Source organism: Musca autumnalis, unplaced genomic scaffold (assembly GCF_047663935.1).
Source record: "Musca autumnalis isolate F117 unplaced genomic scaffold, ASM4766393v1 scaffold_5, whole genome shotgun sequence".
NCBI classification, from domain to species: Eukaryota; Metazoa; Arthropoda; class Insecta; order Diptera; family Muscidae; genus Musca; species Musca autumnalis.
Window position 1 is genome coordinate 184,514,027 of NW_027412088.1, and position 13,584 is coordinate 184,527,610.

General features: G+C 39.3%; 2 protein-coding genes across 2 annotated transcripts in view; both read left to right on the forward strand.

Moving 5' to 3' along the window:
* The window catches only part of SCAP (SREBP cleavage activating protein), a 45,905-nt gene extending 35,737 nt beyond the window's left edge, over positions 1 to 10,168 (forward strand). The window contains exons 4-9 of the mRNA XM_073957974.1: positions 5,091 to 5,634; positions 5,838 to 7,591; positions 7,670 to 7,838; positions 7,906 to 8,117; positions 8,204 to 8,558; positions 8,628 to 10,168. Coding sequence (XP_073814075.1) covers positions 5,091 to 5,634; positions 5,838 to 7,591; positions 7,670 to 7,838; positions 7,906 to 8,117; positions 8,204 to 8,558; positions 8,628 to 8,806 — 3,213 coding nt within the window. The 3' untranslated portion in view covers positions 8,807 to 10,168. The remainder of the gene's footprint in view (positions 1 to 5,090; positions 5,635 to 5,837; positions 7,592 to 7,669; positions 7,839 to 7,905; positions 8,118 to 8,203; positions 8,559 to 8,627) is intronic.
* A 1,075-nt stretch (positions 10,169 to 11,243) lies between these two features.
* LOC141405340 (UPF0587 protein GA18326) lies at positions 11,244 to 13,229 on the forward strand. Its single transcript, XM_073989559.1, has 2 exons — positions 11,244 to 12,828; positions 12,902 to 13,229. The coding sequence occupies exons 1-2, from the start codon at positions 12,576 to 12,578 to the stop codon at positions 13,138 to 13,140; spliced, it is 492 nt and encodes a 163-aa protein (XP_073845660.1). The 5' UTR covers positions 11,244 to 12,575; the 3' UTR covers positions 13,141 to 13,229.
* Positions 13,230 to 13,584: the final 355 nt, after the last annotated feature.

A 13,584-nucleotide genomic window follows, 5' to 3' on the forward strand; every position in this document is an offset into this window, starting at 1 on the left:
CACCCTCTCTTTCAGAAAGGATCTATAGAAGCAACCTTTCTTTCAGAAAGAGTCTATATAAGCACCCTTTCTTTCAGAATGGGTCTATAGAAGCACCCTTTCTTTCAGAAAGAGTCTATTGAAGTACCCTTTCTTTCAGAAAGGGTCTATAGAAGCACCATCTCTTTTAGAAAGGTTCTATAGAAGCACCCTCTCTTTTAGAAAGGGTATATAGAAGCACCCTTTCATTCAGAAAATGTATATAGAAGCACCCTTTCTTTCAAAAAGGTTCTATAGAATCACCCTCTCTTTCAGAAAGGGTCTATAGAAGCAACCTTTCTTTCAGAAAGAGTCTATAGAAGTACCCTTTCTTTCAGAATGGGTCTATAGAAGCACCCTTTCTTTCAGAAAGAGTCTATTGAAGTCCGCTTTCTTTCAGAAAGGGTCTATAGAAGCCCGCATTCTTTTAGAGTCTATAGAAGTACCCTTCATTTCAGAAGCACTCTTTCTTTTAGAAAGGGTTTATACAAGCCCGCTTTCTTTTAGAAAGGGTCTATAGAAGTACCCTTCATTTCAGAAGCACTACTTCTTTTAGAAAGGGTCTATAGAAGCCCGCTTTCTTTCAGAACGGGTCTATAGAAGTTCGCTTTTTTTAAGAAAGGGTATATAGAAGCCCGGGTGACGTAGGGGATGGAAGATACCAAGGAACGGTCCTGACCGGTTTTAACATGGCAAAGCCCAGGATTTATCTTGGTCCCTCTTTCATCCCAAGTGGACACTGACCTCCCCGTGGTGTCACCTGGGGAACTGCCTTTAACACCCGTTAAAGGTAGTGAGCTAACATGTGCCGCGCGTTCACCCATAAGAACGTTAAAAACTTGGGTTTGGGCGTCGGGTTAGTAACCCTCCCCTAGAAAAAACATGCTACTATGAAAAAACGAAAGAAAAGAAAAACAAACCCCTCTAAAGTTGACGAACCCCGCAAACGTTTTAAGGACCATGATCTGCGAATCTGCACCTGGAATGTTCGCACTCTTTATAGAGAAGGTGCAGTCTTCGCATTGGCAGACGTACTTGAAAAGTACAAGGCCGATATTACTGCCATACAGGAAATACGATGGATTGGGAAAGGCGTCACAACAACACCTAAAGGTGACGCACTGTATTATAGCTGCCATGACGTAAAGCATGAGTTTGGTTGTGGATTCGTAGTTAGTCGGAGACTAAAACATCTTGTATCCAGCTTCACTCCAGTGAATGAAAGACTTGCTGCAATTCGAATAAAAGCTAAATTCTTCAACATCAGCTTTATTTGCGCTCATGCTCCCACTGAAGAAAAGGATGAACAGACCAAAGATATATTTTACGAGCGCTTAGAAGAAACATATGACCGTTGCCCTGCCCATGACATTAAAATCATTCTAGGCGATTTTAATGCCAAAATTGGAAAGGAGAATATCTTTGGCCCAACAGTCGGGAAATTCAGTCTCCACAGTGAAACATCTGACAATGGTATGAGACTGATAGACTTTGCAGCTGCAAAAAACATGGTAGTTAGCAGTACCAGATTTAATCATCTCGATATTCATAAGGGCACCTGGCTGTCTCCAGATCAGAAAACAAGAAACCAAATTGATCATGTTGTGATAGATGGAAGACATTCATCGAGCGTGTGGGATGTACGATCGTTCCGAGGCGCAAACATTGATTCGGACCACTACCTTGTTGCAGCAAAGGTACGCACCCGCTTAAACGTAGCAAACAAAGTACGAACAGACACAACACGAAAGTTAGACATCGGTAAGCTGCAATCACAACAGATAGCCACAGCATATTCCACTCAACTAGCCCAATTGCTTAATCAAAGCCCTCCTCATCCCGATAACATATCAGCGCAATGGCAAAGCATTGCCCACTCCATGCAAACAGCCGCAAAATCCATACTTGGATACCAGAGACCTCCACCAAGGAATCCATGGTATGATGAGGAGTGTCGTGCTGCCACCGAAGAGAAAAATGCGGCATATAAGGCTACTTTACAATCCGTAGCAACGCGTAGCGCACGAGAGAGATACAGGGAGAAAAGGAGAGAGGAGAAACGTCTTTTCCGCAGGAAAAAGAGAGAGATGGAAAAGCGGGAGTGTGAAAAAATCGAGATGTACAGGAGCCAGAATGAAGTCCGAAAATTCTACCAAAGAGTCAAGCATCAAACTGATGGCTTTGGTACAGGCACATCCTCCTGTAGAGACCAGCAAGGTAATTTGGTAACTGATACAGATAGTGTACTCAGGGTATGGAAAGAACATTTTTCAAATCTGTTGGTATCCAATAGCAGCGAAGACGACGAAGATACCACAGTCCCAATCCCAGAAGATGGTATTGAATGTATACCGCCCAGCCAAGATGAGGTAAAGACAGCAATAAATCGGCTGAAGAATAATAAGGCAGCAGGGGCCGATGGCTTACCAGCCGAGCTGTTCAAAACCGGAGGCGACACGCTGATAAGGTGTATTCATCAGCTAGTTAGCACCATCTGGCAGGAAGAACGAGTACCCGACGATTGGAACCTGAGTATCCTGTGCCCCGTCCACAAGAAGGGAGATAAGACTGTATGCTCTAACTATAGGGGCATAAGTCTACTCCCTATTGCCTACAAGATCGTGTCAGGGATATTGTGCGAACGACTAAAGCCAATGGTCAACGAGATTATTGGACCATACCAATGCGGCTTTAGACCTGGCAAATCCACCATTGACCAGATATTTACCCTGCGGCAAATCCTGGAGAAGACCCAAGAGATGCAGATCGACACCTACCACCTTTTTGTCGATTATAAAGCAGCCTTCGACAGTCCGCTGCGCTCAAAGGTATTCCAAGCCATGTCTGAATTTGGTATTCCCACAAAGCTCATCCGGCTTTGTAAAATGACTTTAACTGACACGAGGTCCTCAGTTAAAATAGGAAAGAACCTCTCCGAAGAGTTTGGTACCAAAAGAGGTTTCAGACAAGGAGACAGCCTTTCGTGTGACCTCTTCAACATCCTGCTAGAAAAGGTTATACGAGAGGCAAACGTCAAAAGAAGTGGCACAATCTACACCAATAGTCACATGTTACTTGCTTATGCTGATGATATAGACATCATGGGTCGATCAGTAAAAGAAGTAACTGATACCTTTATAAAAGTCGAAGGAGAATCTGCTAAAGTGGGTCTGGCGGTAAACGGTGAGAAGACCAAGTTGATGGTGTCGACGCGCAATGCGTCCATTGAGCTCGGACCGACTGTGGAAGTTGGCAGTGGAAGTAAGCAGTTTAAAAACAAAGCCACATCTCGTCAAACAAAAATAACGCTCTACAAAACACTGATACTACCCGTGCTGATGTATGGCTCCGAAGCCTGGGTACTTGCGCAAGCAGACATGGCAGTGCTTGGTGTGTTTGAGAGAAAAATTCTTCGAAAGATCTACGGACCAATCTGCGTTGACGGTGAATATCGACGTCGCATGAACCACGAGCTGTATCTGCTATACAACGACATCAATATTGTTAAACGTATCGAGATGCAGAGATTGCGTTGGCTAGGCCATATCAAAAGAATGAGCGATGATGAACCCACTAAAAAGGCGTATGAATACATGCCACATGGCGGTGCACGCAGAATTGGCAGGCCAAGGAATAGATGGCGCAAACAAGTGGATGATGAGATGACAAGGCGCGGTATTCCAGAGAGCAAAGCAACAAATATAGAGGAATGGAGATCTCTTCTTAGTTCGGCCTATAGAACAAATGTTCTGTAATGGGCCAGCTAAGTAAGTAAGTAAGTATATAGAAGCCCGCTTTTATCAGAAAGTGTCTATAGAAGCCCGCTTCCTTTCAGAAAGGTTTTATATAAGCCCGCTTTCTTTCAGACAGGGTCTATAAAAGCCCGCTTTCTTTCAGAAGGGGTCTATAGAAGCCCGCTTTCTTTCAGAAACGGTCTATTGAAGTACCCTTCATTTCAGAAGCAATCCTTCTTTTAGAAAGGGTCTATATAAGCCCGCTTTCTTTTAGAAAGGATCTATAGAAATCCGCTTTCTTTCAGAAAGGTTCTATAGAAACCCGCTTTTTTTTCAGAAAGGGTCTATAGAAGCCAGCTTTCTTTCAGAAATGGTCTATTGAAGTCCGTTTTCTTTCAGAAAGGGTCTATAGAAGCCAGCTTTCTTTTAGAAAGAGTCTATAGAGGTACCCTTCATTTCAGAATCACTCCTTCTTTCAGAAAAGGTCTATTGAAGTCCGCTTTCTTTCAGAAAGGGTCTATAGAAGACCGCTTTTTTCAGAAAGGGTTTATAGAAGCCCGCTTTCTTTCAGAAAGTGTCTATAGAAGCCCGCTTTCTTTCAGAAAGTTTTTATATAAGCCCGCTTTCTTTTAGAAAGTGTCAATAGAAACCCGCTTTCTTTCAGACAGGGTCTATAGAAGTCCGCTTTCTTCCAGAAAGGGTCTATAGAAGCCCGCTTTCTTTCAGAAAGGGTCTATTGAAGTCCGTTTTCTTTCAGAAAGGGTCTATAGAAGACCGCTTTCTTTTAGAAAGAATTTATAGAAGTACCCTTCATTTCAGAAGCACTCCATCTTTTAGAAAGGGTCTATATAAGCCCGCTTTCTTTTAGAAAGGATCTATAGAAACCCGCTTTCTTTCAGAAAGTGTCTATAGAAACCCGTTTTTTCAGAAAGGGTCTGTATAAGCCGCTTTCTTCCAGAAAGGGTCTATAGAATCCCGCTTTCTTTCAGAAAGGGTCTATAGAAGCACGCTTTCTTTCAGTAAGAGTCTATAGAAGTATCCTTCATTTTAGAAGAACTCCTTCCATCAGAAAGGGTCTAAAGAAGCACCCTTTCCTTCAGATAAAGGTATAGAATGTCAGAAGTGGTGAAAATATCACCACAATTAGCAGGGGTGTGATACAAAAGTAACCTACCACAGTATATAAATTCTACCCCTGTCTGATAATTTAATTGCTGCAGGCTATGCCATTGGCAGTATTGAATTGTAATAATAATCCAACAAAATTCCCCATACACTTTCATTTTCAATATTAAGTTTTGCTGATCTCTCTCATTACTTTCTATTTTTTCTTTACAGAATTTACAAAAAACCAAGGTATCAACATCGGAAATGTTATTCGGTCTACCCATGCAGGATACCGGCTTCAAGCGTTATCCCCTTCGAGCACGTTCCCGTATAATACAATATGCCATAACGCTGATACTCAAACAAAATGATCGTGAATATATACAATCGCTAAAGGAGAAGCTCTTGAAATATTATCCACCACCACAAATTACTCAAGGACAGCCGACCGCTCAACAATCGCATCAATTAAACGAAAAGTCGTCCATAACCTATATTTTTTATCCTGGAGAATTTAAAATGTGGGAATTTCTACCGCTCTCTATTGCCTTTGTGCTGCTCTTTACTTATGTTTATTTTTCGGTGCGTAAAATTGATGTTATACGTTCGAGATTTTTGCTCGCCGTTTGTGCTGCAATCACCATTTTGGGTAGTTTGGTTATGTCTCTCGGGTTGTGTTTCTTTTTCGGATTGACTATTAGTCTGCAGTCGAAGGATATCTTTCCATATTTGGTCATACTTTTGGGCTTGGAAAATTGCCTAGTCATAACAAAGAGTAAGTATTGAGCATTTAATTGTTATCCATACCATCGCCACAGGTGGCCATAAAAGGGAAATGTTTGCACGCTATCGGGAGTAGTGCGAAAATGTTAGCCATGCCATCTGTACAGCCTGAAAATGATATCTGTTATCGAACAATTTATCATTTTATTCAAAAAAAAAAAATAATTCTTTTTATTTTTCTCTCTCCCTCCACAGGTGTCGTTTCCACCGACGAAACTTTCGATGTGAAAATTCGTGTTGCCCAGGCCTTGAGCAAAGAAGGTTGGCACATTTCCAAAACTCTGCTAACCGAAATAACAATATTAACCATTGGCTTGGCCACATTTGTGCCGGTAATTCAAGAGTTTTGTGTATTTGCCATTGTGGGTCTATTATCCGATTATATGTTACAAATGCTGCTATTTTCCACCATATTAGCCATGAACATAAAGCGACCAGAATATTCAACCGAAGCCAAACATTTGCCTAAAATGATGCTCTTTTTTACCGGCAATTCAATGCAGAATTCACATTCACCCACAGCCACTGGTGGTTATGGGGGACCTTTTGCCAGTAATGGACGTCCTGATTTTCGATTTTTTGGCAATTCAACTACGGCCACAACAGCGGCAAATGGCCTGTCACAGCAACAACTACCCTTTGGTGCGGGTAATTTTCATCGATCACAATCACATCCTAAATTAGCTTTTGGTGATTTTGCCAATGTACCACCACCACAGGGTCAAGAAATGAAACGTTCCTCCATTGCATTGGGCACAAATAACAATCATCATCATCATCCCGATATACCAAAACGTTTGAAAATTGTTAATTTTTGGGCTCGTACACGTTTCTTTCAACGTGCCTTTATGGTGTGGATGAGTGTTTGGATTTGCTCGATTATCTACAATTCGGGGTATTTGGAAAATTTGTTTGTAGTTGATGGTAATCGTACGGCTGGTGTTTATGGCAACTATGATATACAACGTAATTGGATGGCGGGTCGGGCGGTATCGAATTTCTTTTCCAATGTTCATTCGGCAATTAATTCTGGTGGTGCTGGAGATCCCATACACAGTGATGATGACCACAATCCCTATGGCGGTCAGAGTGTATTTGGCAATGGCCTTAATGCTGGTCATGAAGGCTCACCCATTGAGGGTCACATCAATGAGACGGAGGCCGAATTGAAACGTTTACTTTATCCCGACTATGAAATCAATTATTTCCTCTCGAATTTCCATTGGTCCACAATAATGAAACAATATAATGTATCGCTACGGGGTAGATATGTTACCATATTACCCACCATTAAGCTATCACATGCCATAAGTCCCGATAAGGCGGTGCGTGGGCGTAATCCCCATGAAAAGGTGGTACAAAATTTCCAGTGGAAGGCATTGGCGGCAGCCTTAGATCCCTTGGATTTTAGTGATGATGAAAATCGTGAATCACCCATGGTTATGCCCGGGGGGACACCGCTTTTTCCCAAAAGTCCCATGGAGATATTTTTTGCCATTACCCTGTGTTGCATAAGTGTGTTTGTGTTATGCTACACCATGGTGGTATTCTATCGTTGTATTTGTACACGCAATTATGCTGAATGGCGTTCCAGTTGGAATGAATCATCTGAGTTTACCCAGAAAACGGAACAAATTCTAGAAGGTGTACCCATACAAATTGCCGGACACAAACATCGCATTGAGTGTTTGGTGTCGGATGGTGCCAACATCATAAGTTGCTGTCTCAAGGGTCAAATAAAGGTGTGGGATGCCAGAAGTGGGGAAAATATCACCACCATCAATAGGGGTGATATACAAGTGACCACACATCGTGAAGACGGTGAGGTGGTTGTTAGGAAATTAAATTCCTCCCCTGTCTGGTGTCTGGATTATTTTGACCATTTAATTGCCGTAGGCTGTGCCAACGGGCGTATTGAATTGTGGGAAATGCCATCTGGGGTTTTGAAGGTAAATTCATTTATTTCAAATTTAATTATTAAAATTTATTAATTCCCAACCTCCTCCTCCTTCCCCCTTTTCTTTCAGTGCACTTATCATGAAGATTCAAAACGTAATCAGGGTATAACACACATAAATCTAAATGGTGATCGGGTGATTGTGGCCCGCCTATGTGGCCGTTTAGATTTTTATCGCCTGGAAACCTATTACAAGGGCAAACAAATTGATTGGGGTTTCACATCGGCTTATCGCAGAAGTAAGTTGTTCAAATTCTAATCGTAGATAATGGCTGACATTTACTAATATTTTAATTTTTTCTTTAGCTCACATTCGTACAAATTCAACGGGCAGCATTGGTTTAATGCATCAACTGCAACCGCAGCAGCAGCAGTCTCAGCATCGTAATGACCGTACAACAAATGAAGAAATGAAATGTACCCTAAGGGGGGTGCGTTTGGCTCATCAACAGCCAATCACCTGTATGGAGGTGGTAAACGAAATGGTCTTCACGGGCAGTCAAGATCATACGCTGAAGGTGAATAAAGACCCAGAGATGTCAAATTGGGGGATAAAATTGAGTGGGGGATATATTAATTTTCCTCCCTTCTTTCCCTTTTACAGGTATACAGTCTAAATAACACGGATATTGAGTATACCCTACATGGACATTGTGGCCCCATCACCTGTCTCTTTGTGGATCGATGGCAACCGGGCACGGGTGGTTCTGGGTCACAGGATGGATTATTGTGTGTATGGGATCTTTATACGGGCGCGTGTATGTATAATATCCAAGCACATGATGGTGCCGTCAGTTGTTTGGCCTGTGCACCCAGCTATGTTATTTCACTGGGCACGGATGAACGCATTTGTGTGTGGGAGCGATTCCAGGGAAATTTACTAACCACAATAAATATATCAAATGCATATTCAAGTCTGTTGATGTTGACACCATCCTTATTGGTGACAAGCAAAATGGGTAGGTTTTACCTAAGAAGAATCCTGGTTCTTGATTAAAGTTATAGTATCTTTTTTTCTTACATTTTAGGATCTCTTATTGTCTGGGATGTACGTACGGGTGAACCGGCCAGAGAAGTTAAATTAGATTTCTCCAATTTACATTTATGTCCAAAGGTTATGATGTTAGCCTATGATTCTGTAGTCTGTGACTATGGCAATGAGATACGGGTTGTGCGCTTTCCCATTGTTGGCGATAAATCTAATTAAGTGGCATAACAATTAAGAAGAATTTGTAGGCATTATAGACATTACCATCATACACTGTCGTATTATCAATTACATGTGAACACCACTCATTCAAACTACACTCACACTCACATTCACCCATACAACGCACTCACGCACCCATTCATTCATCAGTTTCTCTACACTACACTTTTTTACTGGAACGGAATCCATGAACTGATCAATGAAAATGAAAACGCTAATTTTTTATAGCAGCTTTATTGTCCTCTTTTTGTAGAGCTAGAGTTATTTTTATCGTAATATAATATGTATGTGTAATGTTTATATATTTGTTTGTCTATAGCTTTAAACTAACTCTCAGACAGAGACATTTGTTTTACACACGCCCAAGTTCCCATCACCATTGTCATCATCCTCTATCATTTATTCATTTCTTTAAGATATATAGATTATAAGGCACCAACAAGACACCCATTTAGAAATAATTTTTGTAGTTTTATAATTTTTAAGTTCCACACCAAATTTGGTTGGGTTATAAGAAGATGATCAGATAGATATATGGATTAAGACCCCACATGTTTTAAGAACAAATCTGTTCCAGACAATTAGGATCTAATTGTGTCCGCCCGTCTGGCTGATAAGATAGCTCTCAAGTAATCGATTTGGACTTTTCCCCCAACCAAGAAGTGGTGCAGAACAAAAACAAAGTCGCTTTTAGACGACTGTAACCTATCCTTTCATTTGTTTTAATTCAAAGAATTATTTGTTTTCTTCTCTGCTTAACAAAAAAGGCCTTCTATTGTTTAACAATAATTAAATCACCTTTTGTTTGCATATTTAAATTTGTGGTAAAATTTTAGAGATTTTAGACTTGCTAATTATACATTGTATAAGGTCTTTATTATTAAGTTAAGTTAAAAATACATATATTAAACCAGTGATGTCAAATATTATTATTTTTTTCTTTTTGTTTGTTTCCTTTTTATCTTTTTCGTTTGGTTATAGTTTTTACTTTTACAAAATTGTGGTAATATTTTTATTTTATTATTTTATTTATTGTAATTTGTTTACTTCTCATCATTTATATATACACATATAAATTATATATCTCTCACAACAGATTTTTGTTTGTTGTTTTTGTAGTCATTGTTTTTTTTCTATTTGAAATCATTTAAAATAACCAAATAAAGCTATTCATAATAAAACCATTATGTTGAAACAAATATTTTAAAAATGGTTTTAAAATGAAAATTATTAACATAAACCGATCATAATAAACAATAAGGTAGCAGTTAAGTTAACATTCACATAATATCTATTTTTAAAGAAATGAGAAAAAAAAACTATATTTTAAATAAAAAACAAAACTGTATTTAAAAAAAAGTTATTTCTTTTAATATAAACATAACCTCAACAGTTCGTATTAAAACAATTTTGTACACCAATAATACAACAGTTTTAACTCAACATAAGTTTCAATATTATCCACAATCTCTGTGAGAAGATCGCATGAGACGTGTCTGGGTAACCAACCAGTCTCACTGAAACTCACACATGAAATTTTTTCAGCTTTCACACTAAAACACCATTTACATGAAAGCATTTTGGCGGGTTAAGCTTCTTTGTGACGATTTATACGACGTATACGCAATGGAATTAATATTTGAAACCAAGTGGATTAAATCCGGTTGTATGTATACGGGATTTAATAAACCCGCTGGGTTTCAAATGTCAATTTCGTTACTTATACGTCAAATAAATCCTCATAAAGAAGGTTTATACGGCGTTTATATTATAGTTTTTTGCAGGGTTAACCTTCTTTATGAGGATTTATTTGAAGTATACACAATGGAAATGGCATTTGAAACCCAGACCCACTGGGTTAACCCGGTTATATGTAAACGGCCTATAACCCTACAAGAGGCTATAATATACAAAGCATATAAGCTTCCATAAGAAAAGACCTCCTAAAGTCTACTCTTTGATTGCTTATTCAGACTCCTTCTGGGTGTCTTAAGTCAATTTTCCGGCTGTTCATAAATTTATCTATAAACCCGTTTACTGTCTGTCTAATCCGCTAATTGAGAAAATGTTTTCTCTTTTTTAGGTTCATTTTGCAGTTCAATTAACATGAATCAAAACAAGGTATTAGTTCTATTAGTTCATTTCCGTGAATAGTCGTATTGAAGTCTGCAAACCGGCATTTAGAGTTGGGCAATCTAGATCGATCTTTCTAGTTCCTTTTTCCCAAAAGGAACTAGTTCCTAAATATAGTTCCATAGTTCCGAGAGCGATATAGTTCAATGAATCTTTCGTCTTTCTTTTTATTTCCTTTGTTGCAAATAGTTCCGAGAGTTATGTAGTTGAACGAATCTTTCTTTTTGTGGAACAAGTGACGTTTAGGGGCACCTCTCGGATCGAAGACCCATATCTCGGGAAGTATGGCCTTCCCCCCGGAAAATTATATATCGTTGTATTCAGGATGCCAAGGGCTGTCTACTGTAAAAATTTCAGCCCGTTCCGAGAGGTGCCCCTAAACAACCTAAAGGTGTGAAAGTACGAAATTTCCGAAATGTCAAGACCCATATCTCGGGAAGTACGGACTTCCCCCGGGAAAATTATATATCGCCCGATCATCATTATATATTCAGCCCGATCCGAAAGGTGCCCCTAAACAACATAAAGGTGTGAAAGTACGAAATTTCCGAAATGTCAAGACCCATATATCGGGAAGTATGGACTTCCCCCGGAAAATTATATATCGTTGTATTCAGGATGCCAAGGGCTGTCTACTGTAAAAATTTCAGCCCGTTCCGAGAGGTGCCCCTAAACAACCTAAAGGTGTGAAAGTACGAAATTTCCGAAATGTCAAGACCCATATCTCGGGAAATACGGACTTCCCCCCGGAAAATTATATATCGTTGTATTCAGGATGCCAAGGGCTGTCTACTGTAAAAATTTCAGCCCGATCCGAGAGGTACCCCTAAACAACCGAAAGGTGTGAAAGTACGAAATTTCCGAAATGTCAAGACCCATATCTCGGGAAGTATAGACTTCCCCCCGAAAAATTATATATCGTTGTATTCAGAATGCCAAGGGCTGTCTACTGTAAAAATTTCAGCCCGATCCGAGATGTGCCCCTAAACAACCTAAAGTTGTGAAAGTACGAAATTTCCGAAATGTCAAGACCCATATCTCGGGAAGTATGGACTTCCCCCGGAAAATTATATATCGTTGTATTCAGGATGCCAAGGGCTGTCTACTGTAAAAATTTCAGCCCGTTCCGAGAGGTGCCCCTAAACAACCTAAAGGTGTGAAGTACGAAATTTCCGAAATGTCAAGACCCATATCTCGGGAAGTACGGACTTCCCCCCGGAAAATTATATATCGTTGTATTCAGGATGCCAAGGGCTGTCTACTGTAAAAATTTCATTTCAAAATCCGAGTGGTGCCCCTAAACGACATTTAAGCCTACGTTTATTTAAGAATGTGGCCGCATCTGAATGGTGAAGGAACCGAACGTGAAAGATCGAAGTAAGTGTGGAATAAAATTAAGAAAATAAATTATACAATTGAAAGTTATAACTATATGAACGTTTGGAACAATATGAACTAAAGGAACTATATAAATGCAAGTGCCGGATACAGTGCCAATAGTTCCTTGGAACTAGTTCGTTCCGGAACTACACAACTCTACCGGCATTAAATCAGCTGCTGTTTTTGTCCAGAACATTCAGTAACAACACACGAACATTTTGCAAAATAAACTAACAATTAAATACTCAAAAAAATGGTTCGAGTTGGCCTACAAATTTCTGCCAATTTGGAAAATATTGAAGAGCTGAAAACCTGCCATCCCGACTATGCATTCTTTATTAAAATTACCTGTACTAATTGTGGCGAAACTTCAGATAAATGGCATGATATCACGGAGTCGGAAAGGACACAGTTGGACACACGAAATACAGATGGTTTCAATTTCTATATGAAATGTAAAATGTGTAATCGTGAAAATTCCATAGATATTGTGGAGAAATCAAATGGTGAGTAATGAAAAGCATTAATAAAAATTACTAAATAAAATCACTTATCACTTGTCTTCCTTTTTGGCCACAGAAACCTATACCCAAGATGACAGTGGCAAATTCAAAACAATAGTTATATTCGATTGTCGTGGTGCTGAACCTGTGGAATTTTCACCTCGTGCCGGTTGGATTGTTAAGGCAGCCGAGAATGGTCAAACTTTTGAAAATGTTGATCTATCTGAAGATGATTGGGTAGATTATGATGAAAAGAATGGCAATTCGGTGGGCATCTATGAATTTGCTTCGAAATTTATTAAACTTAAGAAGTAATGAGGAGTATATATAATGATATATGAATTGTACTGCAGCATTTCTGGAAGTGTTTTAAGGAAATAAATATTGATATTTTTTTATTAAAATGGATTTTAGTTTCTATCTACCACTTTATATAATTCAAAATTATGAATGAAAAAGTCAAATAAAGGTGACAACGCAACAGCTATCGATAGGACAGCTTTGTTTTGGTCGCCAACTTGCCGAAAAATTTCGTAAATTAACGAAATTGTAAGCATTTTGTTTTACCGGCTTTAGTCGGTATCTAAAATATATGTTTGTATATGAAAATGGAAAATGAGAATCCCACAACTGATTAATAGAAGTACCGAGGAGATGTTCCCAGGCCAGACAACATTACATTTTCAACGGTGTTTTACCACCTCAAAGTAATGTTGGTCAAATTTCCTGAGAAGTTCTCGGCTACAAATAGTAGGTTCA